The 19,249-nt window shown below is 36.1% G+C and overlaps 2 protein-coding genes across 4 annotated transcripts; both read right to left on the bottom strand.

Annotated features, from left to right (window-relative positions):
- Nucleotides 1–3,809: 3,809 nt before the first annotated feature.
- Nucleotides 3,810–13,946, bottom strand: LOC127951166 (WD repeat domain phosphoinositide-interacting protein 1). Of its 2 annotated transcripts, none has more exons than XM_052548859.1 (13): nucleotides 13,593–13,946; nucleotides 12,134–12,216; nucleotides 10,520–10,689; nucleotides 10,261–10,357; nucleotides 10,067–10,164; nucleotides 9,838–9,930; nucleotides 9,598–9,668; nucleotides 9,333–9,440; nucleotides 9,016–9,180; nucleotides 8,825–8,932; nucleotides 7,771–7,901; nucleotides 7,593–7,693; nucleotides 3,810–4,401 (listed from the first exon to the last, which is right to left on the bottom strand). In XM_052548859.1, the coding sequence occupies exons 1-13, from the start codon at nucleotides 13,649–13,651 to the stop codon at nucleotides 4,351–4,353; spliced, it is 1,335 nt and encodes a 444-aa protein (XP_052404819.1). In that variant the 5' UTR covers nucleotides 13,652–13,946; the 3' UTR covers nucleotides 3,810–4,350. The 2 variants fall into 2 exon arrangements, with proteins under 2 accessions (XP_052404819.1, XP_052404830.1); XM_052548870.1 differs by having other exon boundaries at nucleotides 10,520–10,686.
- A 755-nt stretch (nucleotides 13,947–14,701) lies between these two features.
- Nucleotides 14,702–19,006, bottom strand: LOC127951156 (actin-related protein 2/3 complex subunit 1A-like). 2 transcript variants are annotated; one of them, XM_052548843.1, is made up of 10 exons: nucleotides 18,892–19,006; nucleotides 18,385–18,465; nucleotides 17,898–18,002; nucleotides 17,174–17,396; nucleotides 16,922–17,029; nucleotides 16,632–16,838; nucleotides 16,332–16,407; nucleotides 15,461–15,654; nucleotides 15,249–15,339; nucleotides 14,702–15,129 (listed from the first exon to the last, which is right to left on the bottom strand). In XM_052548843.1, exons 2-10 carry the CDS (start codon nucleotides 18,446–18,448, stop codon nucleotides 15,124–15,126), a joined length of 1,074 nt encoding a protein of 357 aa, XP_052404803.1. In that variant the 5' UTR covers nucleotides 18,449–18,465; nucleotides 18,892–19,006; the 3' UTR covers nucleotides 14,702–15,123. The 2 variants fall into 2 exon arrangements, with proteins under 2 accessions (XP_052404803.1, XP_052404795.1); XM_052548835.1 differs by having other exon boundaries at nucleotides 18,385–18,475; nucleotides 18,892–19,005.
- Between the last annotated feature and the right edge of the window lie 243 nt (nucleotides 19,007–19,249).

Below are 19,249 nucleotides of genomic sequence, written 5' to 3'. Positions count from 1 at the left end.
TGTCTTTCTCATTTTATATCATAATGTTTATTTTATTTTTTAAATGCTCACAATTTCTGCTTGCTTCCAGTTAAATTGTACAAAAGTTAAATTATCTTTTGGAGCCCAGAGGTCTTCTAAATCTTTTCTCTTCGCCAGTGTTCAGATTACGCATTTATCTTTCTAGATGGCCTTACAGAGGACCTATCATTTAAAGTCAGAGATAAGTAACCAGCTAACTGTTACCTAACAATGCATCATTGTCTTTCATAAGTACTAGATGGAGAGTGCTTGTGTTGCAATCAGCACACAAAACAAAGCAGCACTGCTTATGTCTGGTTTCTTAGCTACAGTTGTCAGATTAATAGAGTGCAGAACAGTGAATACAATGAGTACTGGACCTTCATCACATTCAGAAGCCTCCCCAAGGACCCGCAGAACAATATCAGCCCACTGGTGTCATTAATGTTTTTGTGTCAACCACATGCAATCAAGCATAATTTACTACCGGTTACGTTGATTTGTCCAACATTCAGACATACCATCAGACTGGGTTGTTCTTCATCCAAACATTTCATATGTTAAATATCCAAATATTTATTGCATAATCAGATACTGGCATTATGTCAAGTTACATTTTCTTAACTCCTGGCTGAGAAAGCCTAAAGGGGAACATAAGTACATTAAGCTTTTGATGCTCCAAATATTTGTGGCTATGTTGCATTTTTTCCCCCTTTCTATGTATTTTTCTGAGATTGTTTTTCACAGAAACATTGGCAGGATTAATTATTATCATCATAATATGCTGTTACACACTAGATTTCACCATAAGGAGAGTTCATATGATCATTATATGCTGACTTAAAATGTCTGGTTAAATTATAGCACTATGTACCCTCAGAGCCTAACAAACAAGGTTACAGTGCAACACTGCTGTGTGCGCTCCTCACAATGAAATGCTGACCATCATACCATTTTAACTTTACTACAGTGTGAAGGCAAAGGTGAAAGCAGATCACCGAGTTAAAGCATATCTAAATACATGACCATTAAACACGCAGGTCTGATTCATCGATAGTGAGTAGAGTGATAATGGATTACTTAAAATGTCCTTGTGAAGAAACTTATGAAGTTACTGTTTATGGGTTATGATTATTGTTTCAGTAACTTCCAGAAGATGTATCACAGGCATCTGTATCTATGCCAAACCCTGTATATATAAGCAGCAGACATCAGTTGCTTTGTAGAGTAATATTGTTCAGTACCTTGGACAGCTCATTTATCAGCACATCAGGGCCATTTTTTGATATTCAGATGTTCTTATGCAAATACTTGATGAAATGGGTAAAAACTCTGGAATGGGTTCATTTTAGCATTTTTAGGTAAATAGGTCAAACTTTATCATCAATATACCATTCTGAGACATTTTTATCATGAAGGCATCAAAAGGTTCCAGATATTGAAGGCACCTTTTCATATCGGTGACTCTGTGTTTGTTATTCCCCCTTTTTGTGTTTCTTCCTTAATTTGTGATGGAATATTTTGCATTTGTCAATAAATATATATTTTTTAAATTCATAGTTTCGGTCACTGATGCTAATTGGTCAATAGCAATGTTTTATTTATGATAAAACATGGTTATGACTGCTTCACTGAGCAGATCTGTGTGTCACTGGGCTGAATAGAGTGATTGATTGCTTGGAGAAGCATTGATCATTTCAAAATGCATTTAAACTCAAAAATCCTGATCTTATTGAATATCATTAGTACCTTTAATATTCTTTAACAAGAATTAGCATGAAATCTCTTGTGGAAATGACCTCAGAAGTTGAACAAAGCACAGTGGGATCAACAAACTTGTTCTGACTGGATAATGCCCAAAGCTCAACATGTTCTTTTGACTTTCGAAACAAATGTCGATCGGTGTAGCACAGCTGACTCTTCAAGAGTACTGCAGTCCTCATGTTCACTTGAAGGTTATCTTGTTCACATTCGATCACTGAGGGGAATTATCTAGTCTTAATGATCTCATATCTGTACAGCCATGTGTCCTATATAATTTTATAGTATGCTATTGACCATGTTTTTTGTTTGTTTGTTTATTTCTTTGTTTTGATATTGTAAAATAGAGGATGCTACATCACACTGCATAGGCTTCATGTGTAAGGTATGAAGGATCTTAGCCTCTCTCACTGGGCCTGCCTGACTATGTAACAAAATGGATAATAATGAAAAACCTAGTTACAACCAGCTATTAGATCATCTAATCTGACCTATGACAGAAATGAATGACTTTAATCACAAAAATGTTCATGGTGTTTTCAGTCTTAAGTCATGAACAGCATGTATATTGAATTATAATATAAGATATAATTCTAAAAACATTATAAATAGGGTTATATTTCATAATATTATATCACAGTTTTTCTCGATTGCTTAAAAACATTTCTTGAAACTATGCCTCGTATTCTCAATTCCCCACCCTTCCTATATTCAGGTCAAAATGAAGCTCTCCACTCAAAACAACTCAATCTTGCTGAAAAACCAAACTTTAGATATGACACACAAACAGTCGAACACACAATTCAACACAGTTTTATACACCAATGAGATAAATTCAAAACAATACTACAAAAACCCGTAAGTGTGGTACTCCCCAAATGTGTTATTAGAGTAGAGTACAGTACAATACAGCAAACAACAACACATTTATTTTCTGTTCCAGTATTCTGTTTTTGTCTGAAAAAGGTCAAAGAACCTCTTCAACATCACAGGCTTTATTGCCCTTGGCCAGGCAGCAGGGGGAAAATCCTCTTGCATGCCTGATGTCCTTGTGTCAATGTTCACAAACAAGATAGTAAAAATGCTTAGTCATTTTGTCAGTACAACACTGCACTCTCTTAGTATTACCTGATGTAAACTATGACAACAGTTTGGATGATAGTTGCTGTATTGAAATGCAGAAGGCTGCATTCCTATGAATGCCATATATCCATTTTCAAACGTACAAATGTACACATTACTGTATGTGGGATATTGATTTAAACACACACATAGGCGTAATGGTTTTTATACTGTACAAACTGTGTTCTATCGCCCTTCAACAACCCTACCCCTAAACCTAACCCTCACAGGAAACTTTGTGCATTTTTTCACTTTCTCAAAAAAAAAAAAAAAAACTCATTCTGTATGATTTATAAGCGTTTTGAAAAATGGGGACATGGGTTATGTCCTCATAAGTCACCCTCTCCTTGTAATACCTGTGTCATACCCATGTCATTATACACAGTTGTGTCCTGATATGTCACAAAAACAAAACCACACACAACACATGCAAAAATAAATATTGTGATAATTTGTAACTCTTGTGTTGTCCTCTGTCTATATATGCTTTCCATTTGAAGGTTCATGAGATGTACCTTTGAGCGATTTCAGAGAACTACATAACACATTTTGAGCAACATTACAAAAGCAACTGATAGCGTAGGAAACCACAGACAAATGTACATAATCAGTTGCATGAATGTACCTAAGCAATCACAACTTGATCAAAAAATGTTGTGCACAAGTCTAGATAATGTGGAGGCTGAAGATTAAGTTTTGAGAATTTTATTTCTGATTCGAGAATTTTTTTTTGTGTGTGTGTGAAAACAGTGATATGTTTTTAGGAATAGAAAGTCCTAAAACAGCATTAACTTTTAATTTACTTTCGCATTTGATCAATTTAATGCATCCTTGCTGAATACAACTGTTAACTTCTTTAAAAATGTTTTGGTTTTGATGGAAAGTATCTATGAATAGATGAAGAAAAGACCACAGGAGACAGGAGGTGGTTTGCATAATTCCAATCCTAATAGATTTCCTATATATTCATTTCTTTTCTTTTTTTTATCTTTTGGTCTTGAGCAATCCAGCAAAATACTTTGCACTCTTACAAGTAATATCATAGGCACATACATACAAAACATCCTGGTGTATTAGTTTTCAGGATGGTAACATGTAAACATATTAATTATCAATACAGCAAAACACATATATAAAAAAGTAATTCCTCCTCTCTTATAATTCAATATGATGGTGTTATAAATTAAAAGAATAAAATGCTACAGTATTACGACTTAATACAATATGTTACGTAACTAGAACAATATGTGGTTATATTTCAGTCATGCACCTCATTTATAACACACCCTTCAGGGGTCCGAGTGACAACGACCCAAATCCCTGATCAACTCAACTTAAGATATTAGCATTTCAACCTTTCCGTTAATAATTTAGCACCCTGAAGTTATGTTTTTCATTTGTTTGTCCTTGCTCATGCACTGAAGGTCCTCCTCTGACAGTTGTTGCCTCCACCTGTTCTCTACCCTCTCACGGTCGTCTCCCCTTGCCTCGCCCAGATCCGTCACGGCACCAATTTATCTACCGGAAACCAGAACAGAGCTTTATTGTTCCCTCAGCCACGGGTGTGTTATAGACAGATACAGATCTCAACAGGAGCTAGCTGAGGACATGTCCGAGCCATATCAGTTAGCCACAATGACATTTTAATACACCACAAAGACACTCGGAAGGTATATAAAAGCAATAGCAATGGCATCCAAGTATGTTAGTCCAAAGTGACATCCTATAAATGATAAAATCCTTCTGAGATCAGAGTCGTGAGCTCCTTCATTTAAAGGAATAGTTCACCCGAAAAAGAGAAATCACTGAGAATTTACTCATCCTTGGGCCATCCAAGATGTAGATGAGTTTGTTTCTTCATCAGAACAGATTTGGAGAAATTTAGCATTTCGTAATTTACTCACCAATGGATCCACTGCAGTGAATGGGTGCCGTCAGAATGAGAGTTCAAACAGCTGATAAAATCATCACCATAATCCACAAATATTCCACATGACTCCAGTCAGTCATTTTCTTGTGCAGTGAAAAGCTGCATGTTTGTTTTCTAACTTTAAACGGTTGCTTCCATCTAAAATATGAATCCTCTGTTTGTAACATTGTGTATATTATTGTGCAATGTTGTGTAATATTCTCCAAAGAAAAAGTAATTTTGTCTGAATCAAGAGAAAAATATGCATAGTTGAAAACAAAATATATGCACCAAGTTAAAACAGTCCGAAATAGTTTTAAACAAATATTTCCGCGTTTGAAGTGTTTTACTGTGTTTTACATATTGATTATGTAGTGGTATTTTTGCCAGAAACGACAGTTTAAAGTTAAAACCTTAATAACGGATATGCTTCTTACAAACCCACAGTCTTTTGCTTCACAAGATGTTAACTGATTACCTGGAGTCGTGTGGATTACTTGTAGATTATTGTGATGATTTTATCAGCTGTTTGGACTCTCATTCTGACGGCACCCATTCACTGCAGAGCAACCATTGGTAAGCAAGGAATGGAATGATACATTTCTCCAAATCTGTTCCAATGAAGAAACAAATTCTTCTATATCTCACAGGGTTGTGAAAATTTTCAGCAAATTTAAATTTTTTGGTAAACTATCCCTTGGAGCAACAGTTATTAAACTATCTGAAAGACTATAATTTCAGCTTTATCAAAACAAGTTAGGAAGTGTTAGTGGTAACAAGGCCTGTTGGACCACCATAAGTGCTCCACCTTGTGGAGTTCAGTGAGCACTGCATCAATATAAAGCATTATTTCTAGTTTCTCTTCTTGATCTTGAGATTTTTTGCATTGTATTAATGTTTCTTTAATTGTTAAAATGTCATCAATCCATCGAGCATCAAATGTAGCGTATGTTTAAACTGAAATACTATGTTATGTGTGTGTGTGCATAGACAAAAATATGGTTGACATCATGCCATTTAGACTAAAACAGAAAAGAGCTCTCATAGTTGACACACATGGTTTTCTTATGTTGCAATGGTGATGAATGAACCCAGCATTTACTGCATCAAAACAGACAGAATGTAAAAGACAATTAACTTTGGTGGATTTAATTCATTCTTATCCTTGTCCTGTCTGTGCACAAACAAACAAATTAGTCACCTAACTTCTGCTCATGTCCATGTATAGAAGATCAGAAACATCATTAGACTAGAACAGCAACAGCAGGTCTAGTGTCAGAACAAAATGTATTTCAACATCTAATATGAATACAGATCATGTGGAACACTTTTCAATGATTTGTCATTGCTGTTATTTTTAAAACATCAGTCTATTGGCTACATATACATATTTTTAATGCTTTTGAAAGAAGTCTTTTTTTTTTTACAACAGGGCTGCATTTCATTTATTTAAACATACAGTAAAATTGTAATATTGTGAAATATTATTACAATTTAAAAAAAACTATTTTCTATTCAATATCTTTTAAAAATGTAATTTATTCCTGTGTTATCAAAGATGAATTTTCAGCATCATTACTCCAATCTTCAGTGACATGATCCTCCAGAAATCATTCTGATATGATAATTTGCAGCTCAAGAAACATTTCTTATTATTAATGTTGAAGATAGTTATGCGGCTTCATATTTACAAAAAAAAAAAAAAAACTACATCAGGATTCTTTGATTAATAATATATATATATATATACATATATATATATATATATATATATATATATATATAAAAAGCATTTATCTGAAATAAAAATATTTTGTTAATGCCACTTAATACATCGTGGCTGAATAAAAATATTATCTATAAAATAAATGACATATTAGTTATATGGAATGATTTTTAATAATAATGATTAAGCTTTAAGTGTCCTACTTTGTCTGTATTTACCCAGAGCGTACATGAATGTAGCATTATTTCAGTCTAAATACATACCAATAACACCCCTGAAATATATACTTCATTATTTTATGTATTAACCCCTTAACTGTCACTCATATTTTTGAACATTGACTTTGTAGTGCACGATCCAAACTTAAATTTTTATAATTCATGAATGAAAATATTTTGTTACATGATATTGATGTACCATTTACATGGACATGCAATGTCTGATTTTAAAATGGGTTTTAAAGGATGAATTTTGAGAGTTTAAGTTTTGAGTCGATATATAACTTCTGATGATTTCTAAAATGTGATAGAGAAAAAGGCAACAAAGAAGTCTATTTTTTTTAAAACAAAGATCAAAACTCCAGTTATAATTTAAATTTTTGAGGGTGCACTCTTGTCATAAATGAATCGATTACGTTTCCTACATCATTTTTTGCAAAAAACACCAGTAAAATATATATTTGGGAGTCTTAGACCTTTCCAACGATATATAGTTTGTCAAGATTAGATTAGATTTAATTGTAATATAGTGAAGTAAATGTAGGCGTCCCACAGAGTGGACGGTTGACAGTTAACAGGTTAAAGGAGTTATACTGGGAGTGATATTTGTCATTTATGTTGTGTAATAGACAACATATTTATCTTCTCAATGTGATTAATCTGCAACATTTGGTCTTTGTGACGAGCATTATTATGAGCTGCTTTCTTTCATCAGAGCCGAACGGGCTGGTGTTGGTTTGGTTCAAAATAATAAATCACACTAAGTTTGAGTGCTTGTGGACAGAGGGACAAGACAACCCCATACACTGGAATGCACCACCGCCGCTTGGACATGGAGAGGCTAGCGAATGCTCACGGGAGGAAATTCAGTTTCGTCGTCCAGACACACAGGCCCTGCTGCAAACTCGTGCTCGGGAATCACCTCACCCTTCTTAGCTCCGCCGTCCTCGGAGTAGCCTGAGATGAACACAGTTGGGTGATCATGAGAAAGAGTTCAAATGTAAAACTGTGTGTGTTTGAGTGTGTTGTGGTACCTGTGAGAGTGGCTGTGACGGGTCCAGAGGTGGGGATGGCCACAGTGGCAGCATACGACTGGCATGCTTGCGGTGGCTCCATAAGTTCAGCTTTCTCAGTCTCCTCCCAATCCTTATCTGATCCAGACACCCTGGAGGTTAAAGGAGACCTCAGTGAATTGTGCCTGCACTACTGACATAGACTTTCATGTTGTGCTCTATAAAGTAACATGCACACAGTCATAACCCAAAGCGAATTCTTAAATTATTGTGCTAAGTAATTTAAGTCATACTGTAGATAGATCTATCCATCTAAATTAAATAATAGATTGTTTTTGTTATTTTAGTATTACTGATATACTATTTTATATTCATATTTCTTAGATTTTCTGCATTTCTATTTATCTTTATTTTTATTTCAGATTTAGTTTAAATACTTCAATTTAAATGTACAAATTTAATTGCAAAGGCAACATTTCTAAGTTTCATTTGAATTGCTTTAGTTATTTCTTTTGTTCTTTGTGCCATTTTTATTGGCTAGTTTTTAGATTTCTGTTAAGCTTTAATTTATTTAAATATAGATTTAGTTTGATTAATTTTAATACTTTAACTTAATTTTCAACTTTTAAGTTTTGTTTTAGTTTTTTTAAGCGTACGTGTTTCATCTAATATTTATACTTTAAGCTTTCTTACGATTGACAAAAACTTTTTGTAAGAACTTTAGTTTAGCTTTAATTAACAATAACAAAAGTGGCTGTTTGTGGGGAAAACACTTTATAAACACAGAAGTATCTGAAGTATCTTTTAGTAGATCTGTATGCATACAAATTTAATAAGACTTGCTTTGGTCGTACTTTTCAGTGCATTACTTGAGAGTCTTCATGTCATGACTCACTCTTTACACACAAGAAGACAGACACTAGTCGCCACCCACTGGCTTAAGGATGTAAAATGCAGAAAAAGCCATTGAATTAATTTGTGATCTTTAAAACTTAACAAAATCAATCTTTTTGACCTTGTCCAGTTTTATTTTAAAAAGACACTATTTTCCAGTTAAAAAAGAGTGATGCCTCACCTGTGCTTCTGCACCAGAGTGCATTCACCCCCTTCTTGAGGATCAATGTTATAGATGAATAGCTGCCCATCAGAGGAGGCCACAAGCAAACGTGGAAGCTTCTGGATTCTGATTGGTCAGGTGAAACCCCTGAATTAGTTTTTTCTCATAAATATCTTTGTAGACTGCTGTGTAATAAGTGCAGGACTCACGTTGCCAGGGCACAGACATTCTTCTGACCTGCCATCTGGAGGCGGACTGTAGCAAAGGCTCGGTCTTGACTCATCATGCCTGACACCTGTGCTGGGAGGTAGCTACTGGCTGCTGTGAACATCTTACCTACATATGTTGACCAAGAGGGAGCTTGCTCCTCCCCACTGCAAGAGAGACACAAAAACACGGATGAACACACACACACAAACACTGACAAAGTTTCGATTTGTCAGTAAAAGCAGAAATTCTGACTCAGTCGTTCAGTTGTTTATTAAATGAAGTGAATTGTGCTGGTAGCAAAGAACATTTTTAGTACCTTGGGCTGTGCTGTTCAAGCTTGAAAATGTGCACCGTCTCTGTATTGCTTGAGGCACAGAGGAACTGAGCATCTGGGCTGAAGGAAAGGGAGCTGATGTTGACATACCTTTGGTGACACAGACACACAAGGGTCAAAAACATACACAAAAACAGACTCTCACATACATACCACAGTTGACACAAACGGCTCCAACTCTTGTTTTCTCCTTCTGTATGATCAAAGTATCATCACGGTTCACTGCTTTGAATCATCATCACTGTACCTCTTCATCCCCCGCCGGAACTCAAACAAGCGCAGTCCCTCTGGGATGGAGAAGACTCGAATCACTGTGCCCTAAAAAGCAGTAAAAAATGAGGACGGATTTGCATTTCACCCCAAAATCCTATTTTAGGAACATTAAAATGCTATTTCACGCATTCTGAATTTGTTCAGCATTACATGTTCTTGACCAGTTTGGTGAGGTTCACTTGGCTGTGTTTCTAGAAAAACTGTGGCTCTTTACCCTTTCAGAAGCACTGGCCAGTTTGGTGCCAGAAGCACTGAAGGTGATGGCGGCCAGTGGACTGTCATGAGCGGGAATCATGGTCATAGTGCTCTGAAGAGATGAAGAGACAAACATACAACCCAGAAAAAAATTTATATGGTGCATTTGTCTCATGTATAGCAACAAACTAAACCAAAAGGAACTGCCCAAATGAACAGCAAAACTGGTTCTTGGGCAGAATTTTTACCAGATTGTTGGCATCGTAGACAATAATTTCCCCAATGGTGTCACTTCCTGGATATGCCAAGAAAGAGTTGGAATGGCTGATGGAGAGAGCACAGAGACCTACACAAACACATGGGTGGGGACACATAAACACATTCATGTACCGATTCATATTTAAATAGACTTATAAAATATAAAGGATCATTCTAGATTTACCGGATGGGTTTGATGGTGTGTTGAGAAGGGTCTTCAGGAGTTTCATGTCTTTTATATTGTGGATATAGATGGATTCCTCCAGACAGACAACCAGACTCTGCCGCGAAAACACACATAAACAACAGACACAACAAACATCTTCATTTCCACATTTATGAGCTAAACTATTAAAGAGCAGGGACATGCATTCCACTCATCCGGGAGCTTTAGAATTGATCATTTGCAGGTGTTTGCTGCAGCACAGCTGTGTTGTGTTTACCTGTCTGTTTAGGCGCACTGCTAGAATGTTGTTCGAGTAGCTGTAGTTGCAGATCTCTGTGCCCTTTTTGAAGTGGTAGACATTCATGCGACGTGGCATGGACTGACTCACCACCACAACCAGGCTGCTGGAGAAAAGCCTTTCCACGATATACACGTCTGGAGTTTCTGCTGAAGGGGAGCAGAGAAAAGGACACATTAAAGTAAACAAGCCACATGTAAACACATGTAGTTCATGTTCAAGCACTTTGTGGTCATTTTAAAAATCAAGTCAAGGCAACTTTATTTATATAGTGCTTTACACAATAGAGATTGTTTCAAAACAACTTCACGGTACGAAACAGGAAAATTATGCGAACAATAATAAATGATGCAAACATCTTTAAATGTGCTGTAAAGCAACTCTAACAAGATGAGTGTCAATATTCAGCTTGAGTCAGTTCAGTGTTGATTCAGTTCAGTTTAGTAAATATGTGAAGTTCATTGATTATAAAACAATGAATTTGACTATATGCAACTCTGTAATAGTCTGTAATTGTGTCAATCTTCAGTTCAAGTTCATTTGAATTCAATTCAAGTTTAATAACAGTGTCAGAGTTGCAAAATCCATCCATTATGAAACAAATCTGATTCAGCTGTGAAGCAGCTCTATAAAGACAACACACTGTCATTTTCCAGCTCAGTTCAGTTCAAGTTTTGTTGTCATCTGACCAGTGTCAGTGCAGTCAAAACCCATAATGTTCTCGAAGTGTCTTTTAAACCCCAGCTAAGCAAGCCAAAAGTTACAGTGGAAAAGGAACCCAAACTGAGAAACAGAAGAAAAAAAATATTTATTCTTTTTAAGTATAAGCAACATTTAAAGGGGTAGTAACATCCATGCATCATTATCTGTCATGTAAATCAATGTGTACATTTCAAATTGAAGTCAATATAATAGTAAAACTCCTGTACATTTTGTTTCATAGAAGAAATAAAAACATACAGGTTGTCAGTGACATGAGGATGATGTAATTATTTTCATTTTTTGATTGCAAAATGTTTTTTTGTTCCTTGTTTTTTTTTTTATCTCTATTTACAGATATTAACATATTTTGACTCTATGTCTTTTCCAAGCATACCTTTTATTTTGCATACCTTAGCAAAACAGGCTGTTTCTCTGTCTTTAGTTTTTTGGCAGCCAGAAATATTTGAATGACTTTGTTGTGTTCTGCAGATACGATCTCAAACACATAAGGGTGTTGCCACCATGTAAGGTGAACCACCCCATCGAAACAGACAAGACAACTTTCTGACCTCTAGGGCAAGTTTATCACAACACAATTACTGACAGCACAGCCACAGATCACATACTTGTTTTAAGAGACAACCCTTTATCAAAAAAAATATATAAAGTCGACTTTCTTTTCATTTCTTTCTCATGAAAATACCAAGGAAATGAGATGGCATTTTCAATTTATTTGGTAAGTGACTTGTTAGAAAGTGGCTACACCCTATGATGATGACTACATTATATGGCACATGTTGGCTCCTCCTATTGCATGGTAGTTTGGCAGACAACCATAGTTGCCCGTTATATCGCATTCAAACTAAAAATAAGAAAGGAGAAATGTCTCACTGCTCTCATGAATGCAGTCCAGCTTGTCCACCGAGGTCACAGAGAATAGCCGGTATCCAGTTTTGGTGCCCACAGCCAAAGACCTGGAGAAACAATAAGATCTGATGTTGTATCAACTTTATTAAATGAGTGCATCCACTTTACAGTTCTGTATCTAATTCACTTGTGCATATGCAACTTATAATATATAAAAAGCATGATATAAAGTAATATAATATAATAAGAACAAAAAATATATTTATTTATTTTCTGTGTGAGTCACTAGGCTGATGCAATACATAATGAAGGAACAAACAGATGTAATGGCTATCATAACAAAGGTTGATAGTAACTATTTGGTTTTCATACAAACAGAACACATCTGTTTCGTGGCTCCTCATTCCTCTAAACAAAGCTGTTCATGTCAGATTCTGTGCTAAGCATGTCCTTTCATACCTTTATTAAAGAACATAGGTATATCTCCACCATCACTAACCACACTGCTGAAACCCAATACTAAATCTTGTGTTTAGAGCCGGACTTCAGTGACTGACTGAAATGTGTTGGTAATTACCACTGTGACTAACACCCTCTATACAAAATAACAAGTTTCAGATTTTTCCAATACAAACATGCTTTGCCCCAAGAGACACATCTGACATCAATCCCTAATATATATTAGATCACCTGACTCTCAGTATCTCGTTTTGTGTTGGATTTGCTGAGCTTGACTTTTTTAAGAAAAGAAGCCAGTGTGATCAACCGCTAGAAAAGAGGAAACAAGTGGGTCAAACTGTCAAGAGAGACTGTGGACTGGTCAATAAGATCACACACTCATGCAAATTCAGCTCTACTTGTGAGGAAAATGAAAAAAAAAGGCAACTCAAACATTCAGTTTCTCCTGAAGTATAAATGTGTTAAATGTAAATGTGCTCTCTTGTGACTACCCAAAATACAGTGTAAGGACACAACAGCCCATAAATGATGCCTTTTTAGACCCATCTCAGCCCTAGTATCAAAATATACAGTTGTAATTTCTGTGTAAATGCATTCATGCCACCTCTGAGCAGCATTAAACAGTGTGTGTAAAGACAACTTAATGCCACTTCAGAAGCGCTTCTGTGCTGCCTTTGCTGTGCAAATTTGGAATAAGAATCATATTCATTCTTTAAATAATATGAATGAATTTTGTTGTGTTTTGTGTCACAGTTTAATCCTATTTAAAGCACTTCTGCCTAAACAAACTATGCTGAAAAAACAGCACTGATACAACACAAAGCTCATCTATCCTATCATGCAAAACGCCGCTATAACATGATTGGCCTGTTATGGATATAATCAAAACAGACAATAAACTGCAATCAAGCCTTTAAGCAGAGTTGACATTCCCTCTAGTGAGGTTTATCTCGGTTAATAGCATCTTAAAAATATCCTGCTCTGCAGATGAGGCCAGACTGATCTGCAGATGTGCGTCGCTTACGTGGAGTCCTGGTTGAACGAGGGGCAGCACAGCCCCGGCCCAACATCTCCGGTCTCCATCCCGATTCCCAGCGACCTCCTTCCCTCCCTCCGCCCTGGATCGGAGGCCTGGGATCGGTTCGACCTCTTGGAAAGATAGTGGCAAAGCGGAGACCAACTGAGGAGAAAAAAACTGGATGGTCCTAAAATAGTGGAAGACAAATATACTCCAACGCTTCGACTGTTCTTCCGCCTCACATTAATGAATTAAAACGCAAGTTTTAGGTACATTTACGACTTCAAGCGGAGCACAGAGAATGAAGCAAAACAAAACAGCTGATAGTTGTTGCGTCACATCAACATCACACACTAGTGGTGGAAGAGAATGCGCCGTGTTGTCGTCCGGCTGAGCTCTGATTGGGCGAGTGAAATAAGGTAGACGCTGATTGGCTGTAAGTGCGGAATTCGGCCAAAAGGGGGCGTGGTATGAGTGTGAAATATTACATTATTCAGAATACCAATTTTCTTGAATTTCTTCCTGTCCGCAGTTTTATGAAGTCAGACTCATGTCCGCGAAAAATTTCTTCTGAAATGTTCAGAACTGGTTTTGTACCGATTCGGTGATTCTTAAACGACTTCATGTGATTCCTGAAATATAGACTTCAAAACATTGCGAAATCCATTACACTGTTGCTGTTTGTGAACGCTTTTTTTTATTTTTTATTAAGTTTCATTAAAAATTCTGTTCTCTGGAATTAACTGAAGTGTTCCAGTTTAGTTTATTTAGCAATTATTTAGTTAAGAATACATAAAATATGTCATAAACATCACACAAGTTTGATAAAAAAAATTTATTTATATCTCTCGGTTTACATTATTTTTAATTGAAATGGTGTTTATAAAAAAAATAAATAAAATGCAAATAAAAATAAAAATGCAATACAGTCAAGTAATTTTTTTAACGTCTTATTCATATTTCCGCTGCTAAACTTGAGACTCACCACATCGGTTCAGTGCTCTTACTGGCTCACTCATCAGTTTATCTGTCATTTGAATAAAACTTATTTGCATCTAACAATCTTCTGCAGTACTGTAGCAAGAAAGGGAAAAAAGACGAAATCACGAAAGTAGTATTAATTATGATTTGTTCATTTATTTGATGCTTAACATGCATAACAAGTAAAAATTGACAGCTTTTTATTACATTAGCAGCACATTTGGAATAAAAAAGTTTGCATTTATGATAGTCATTACATACAATTCTCTTTTTTTGTGCTAAATAATAATTTGCTTATGTCTAAATAGACTACTTTGAAATATTCTCTAGTAAGATGAATTAATACTGCATGATAAAAAATATTCCATGTGCATACCACACATTAGGGATCGGCCACGCCACCACAGTACATCATAATAAAATCAATAGGGTTTAATTACTTTAAAGTGTAACATTTGTACTGAAGGGTAAAAAAAGTGTCTGAGAAAACAAACAAAATTAAAAAGATGGTCCCTGGTCATTACTGTCTTCTGCTCTTTTTCTATCCCATGGAGTTTCAGTGCTAAAGAGAAAATTCAAGGTGAAAATATTTCATATACTTTCAGAAGTCATTCAGTGACTGCTTAGACAATCTAGTGATAAACAGTAATATCAAAATATTGTTTAATGACAATAAAATACCTTGAAATCCCAGACCACCATGGCACCATCTAATCCCACACTGCTGAATTTCTCCACCTTGGCTTTCGGCCCTTCCAGAACACATAGCTCACTAAAGCAGAAACAAAGTCTTTGTAAACTACAATGTCATTTTTTGTAAGTGGGACCAAAATGCTAAAAATGCTCCAAAAAAAGATTGTGCTTGCAGACGTCAAGCCTTTTATTTATATTACGTGATGCTGTTCTGGTGCAGACAGGCCAACTCGCTTTCTTCCTCCTCAGCAGTCGCTTTTTTGTCCAGATTACGGAAATGTTGCATGGCAGACTTGTTGCCCTTGGAGCTCTGCTTGGGAATGTCCACTTTCTTCACAAACTCCAAGCATCCAGGACCCTTGTATGAGAACTGATAAGGGCAACAGTCGTGGCCCTAAAATCCCCACCACAGACATATGCATAAAAAGGTATTATTAATATTAAACAGAGGTAGGAATGCACTATGGCACGCCTGAATCCAGTGATCATGTCACATCCTGACTACTGAGACACCTTCATGTATTTAGGCTTGCAAAGGGACAGGAAAATTCCAGTAAAACTTTCAAAAGTTTCCAAAACAATCTCAGAAAATTTCCAAAACTTCTCTGAAAAGGTTTGTAAAGTTTCCTCCTTTTTGCAACCCGACATGTATTATATGTGTGTTTGATTCTGTGACAGTTGGAATAAAAAATAAATATGCCATCTGAAAAGTTGTGGGTGGTGGTCAGTTTGTGTGTAAATCTTGTTTTTGACCAGCGTTTTCCATTTTTTGTCATTCCTAGTGAAAAATCAGTAATATTCACTCAGTTCTCACCAAAGCTCTCAATATTATTTGGTAGATCATTAAATTGTTACGCTGCTAGGACAGCAAAGCACCAAGTGTATATATTTTGCATTTGTTAATAATAATCTAAAGTTTGAACTCGATGACAACATTTGAAAGCATATCTCACAGCAATGCTTCTTCTTACCCCCTTGAAGGTGTATTTGCATGTATAAATAGGCTGATAAACCATGAAGACAGAATTTTATATATCAGCATGGAGCTATAGGAGATGGGAAATTCCTTACTGCAGCTACAATCTCAGTCTCACTGACATACAGCACGCTCAGCAATGGAAGATGTCCTGTTGTCAGCTGAGTAACCCTGCAATGCACAAAATTCCATAATGTAGGCAGTCTAAAAGTGACTGGTAAAGGTCATACTCTGCATATTATTAATTTCACACAGCAAACTCCAGTGGTTTTTATGGATGCATGGAAATCAAGGATAAATTAAATGATTTGCAAATCATTCTCTTTGACTTTTGGTGTTATAAACAGAAATGCATAACTACAAAGCTCATTGTAATTTGTAAATGCTGGTATTACTCTTTTCCCTGTGTGGCATTTGCTACACTGATGGCGCTGTTGTGGCTAACCCAGGCCAGAGCATCACCAGATGGAGAAAAACAGACACTGTGCACCCAGCCACCGCACTCTTTATACTCCAGAAGCACCTCTCCAAAGGGCATTTTGGATCCCCAGGGTGTTGGCCCAGGCTTGTCCTCAATGTCCTTGATATATGCAGAAAAAATTCTATAGCAGTAAAAAAGATACCATGTTACTAATAATATGGTTTGAAAAGCAACATGGTGCAGAAATAGTCCGAATATTCAAACCTGCAGTGGAGGTCAGCAGAGCCGGCTGCCAGCAGTATGTTGTTGGGATGCCAGTCTAGACTCAGAACGGTGGAGTTAATGGGCTTCTTGATATGCTTACTCAGCCACCTATAGAGCCATTCATTAAGAGAGATTGCACAAGAGATGTAGCTATGTAAGAGATAATACATATGGTTGGTAATGTAAAATGTCTCTCAGTCAGTAGAGATATCAAAAAGTCAGGTTACAAGTTCAGATAAAAGCAAGTCTCACCAGTCATTTTCTTTTTCGAAATAGCACACTGAAATAAGTTTGGCCCCACTTCCAAGAGCAAACTTGTTCTCAAGAGGTGACCACTTGACACATGTGGCAGCTCGATTAATGCGAACCAGAACCAGTGTTGGCTTCCAAACCCCGTCCTTAAGCGTCCATACATAGGCATTCCTATCTGAGGCACATGTCACGATACGGTTGGACTCTGGGGCCCAATCAATCCCTACAAATTATAATCAACTGTTAGAGATGTTCATTTATTATTGGGAACTATATGTATTTTAAATATTATAATCCAGTGCTATAGAATGAGGTACATGTCGAACATCACGTGACCAAACCAGAAACCAGCCTTCAATGCATCATTTTTTCAGAGAAAGTGTTAACAGCAGTCAGAACTGATGCCAATATCTATGGATTCTTTGTGTAATCAGCTAACCTAGCAAGTTGTTGTTGTTGTTGTTTTTTTTATTACAAGCTTGCATTCAGATCCACCTCCGTTCAATCATTGATGGGGGATTGAACCTGTTTCGTTCAGATGTATGTCAAAATACTGTCACTACTTCTTTCACTGTGATTAAATTCCAGTTAGTATAACTCACATGCAAACTTGCTCTGTTTAGTTAATGACTTTCACTGGTTCACTGAGATAATATTTGTTTTATGGGTCAGTCTCACAGTATCAGTGGATTAATGACTAATGTGGCAGCTATCCTCATCTTACCTGTGATTCTGCCGCTGTGTTCTGTCAGTTCATGAATCTTAGTCCATTCCTTTCCTTGCTTTTGGTAAATGTGCACAACATTGCTGTTGGGGCTTATTGCGATTTCTAATTAAATAAAATAATAAAACAACTTAGGACTATATATATATATATATATATATATATATATATATATATATATATATATATCAAGTTAAAAATTTAAATAATATTATTACTTTAATGTTTTATGCACATAAAATAAACCTGAAAAACTGTTCAATAGGAATCTCTGGTAAACAAAAAGCCATGTATGAAGCAGCAACATTACAGTAATTTCATAGCAAACTGAGGATTCATATGAAGAAGTGCAGCTTTTCTCCCAGTGACGATCTGATATTCCTCTGAGTAGATTATAATGGATGAAAATGGAACTGCAGGCAGCAACATTAGGAGCCTGAAGGGATGTAATTTATATTGAAATGCAGCTCAACTAGTTTGCTCTTACGTGTCCGGTCTTTGTTCCAGGCATGACAGGACAGAGGCTCCAATCCAAAGCTATAGAGGGACATGTTTCAGCAGAGAGACCCTGGAATGCACTGCAGAAGTTAGGAAGTGTATGCAATCATGAAAATGAATGTGAGTACAAAAGGAAGACAGAGTGTTGTTAGCTTGGAGTTCTCCACCCAAATCTTCTTGATTGTCAATTTTCTAATTGTTATAATTTCCCCTGGGTGAGCCTAGTAAGTTTCATTTTTATTCACATGATACATTATTACTACAGTCACAATTTCCAAGATATGGAATCATTACTGAAACACAACATCTCTAGAATTACAAATGAATTAAATACATTTTTACAAACATGTTTAAAGTGTTACAAAAGAGCAATTTTATTTGATCCAATTCTTACTAGTTAAGTTACAGTACACTGGAATGATTGAGCAGTGATTCAACATTTGTACAGTAAACAACAAACCTACTTGATTATAGGGAAAATTAACTATGCCCTCACCTTTATCTCTTCCTCTCTTTTGTTAGATTGTAATATGTCCTATATCCTTGTGCTGGAGAGCTTTTGGAAGGTTATGTTCGTGGACTCTGTGCAGTCGACACGAATGAGGTTGAGCAATTAGTAGTGCTTGTAGGAAAGGCTGCAGAGGCAGCAGGGAGGAGATGAGAGGGGTGTGTCTTTGTATTCTGATATAGGCACCTGGCCTGTACAGTCTTGTGATAATGGGTTATATTAAAAAAATATAGAAATGATTTAATATAGAGATTAAATATAGAAATTATTTATTTATTTTTGTATCCCAAACAATAGAAGTTAATTAGAAGTCCCAAACAAAACGAGGTAACCAATATTTTTTGTG

This window comes from Carassius gibelio, chromosome A3 (assembly GCF_023724105.1).
Source record: "Carassius gibelio isolate Cgi1373 ecotype wild population from Czech Republic chromosome A3, carGib1.2-hapl.c, whole genome shotgun sequence".
In the NCBI taxonomy this organism is placed as follows: domain Eukaryota; kingdom Metazoa; phylum Chordata; class Actinopteri; order Cypriniformes; family Cyprinidae; genus Carassius; species Carassius gibelio.
Note: the sequence above shows the minus strand (reverse complement) of the source record. Positions and strands in the feature narration are given on the sequence as shown.

Excerpts from the sequence above, each read along its gene's own strand:
- LOC127951166 (XM_052548859.1), bottom strand. The coding sequence starts at position 13,651 with ATGGAGACCGGAGATGTTGGGCCGGGGCTGTGCTGCCCCTCGTTCAAC. Across the intron at positions 12,217-13,592 it reads TCGTTCAACCAGGACTCCAC|GTCTTTGGCTGTGGGCACCA; the intron begins GTAAGCGACGCA and ends TTGTTTCTCCAG. Across the intron at positions 9,181-9,332 it reads CTTGAACAGCACAGCCCAAG|TGGGGAGGAGCAAGCTCCCT; the intron begins GTACTAAAAATG and ends TCTCTCTTGCAG.
- LOC127951156 (XM_052548843.1), bottom strand. The coding sequence starts at position 18,448 with ATGTCCCTCTATAGCTTTGGATTGGAGCCTCTGTCCTGTCATGCCTGG. Across the intron at positions 17,397-17,897 it reads ACACAGCGGCAGAATCACAG|GGATTGATTGGGCCCCAGAG; the intron begins GTAAGATGAGGA and ends TATAATTTGTAG. Across the intron at positions 16,408-16,631 it reads AATGCCACACAGGGAAAAGA|GGTTACTCAGCTGACAACAG; the intron begins GTAATACCAGCA and ends TGTGCATTGCAG.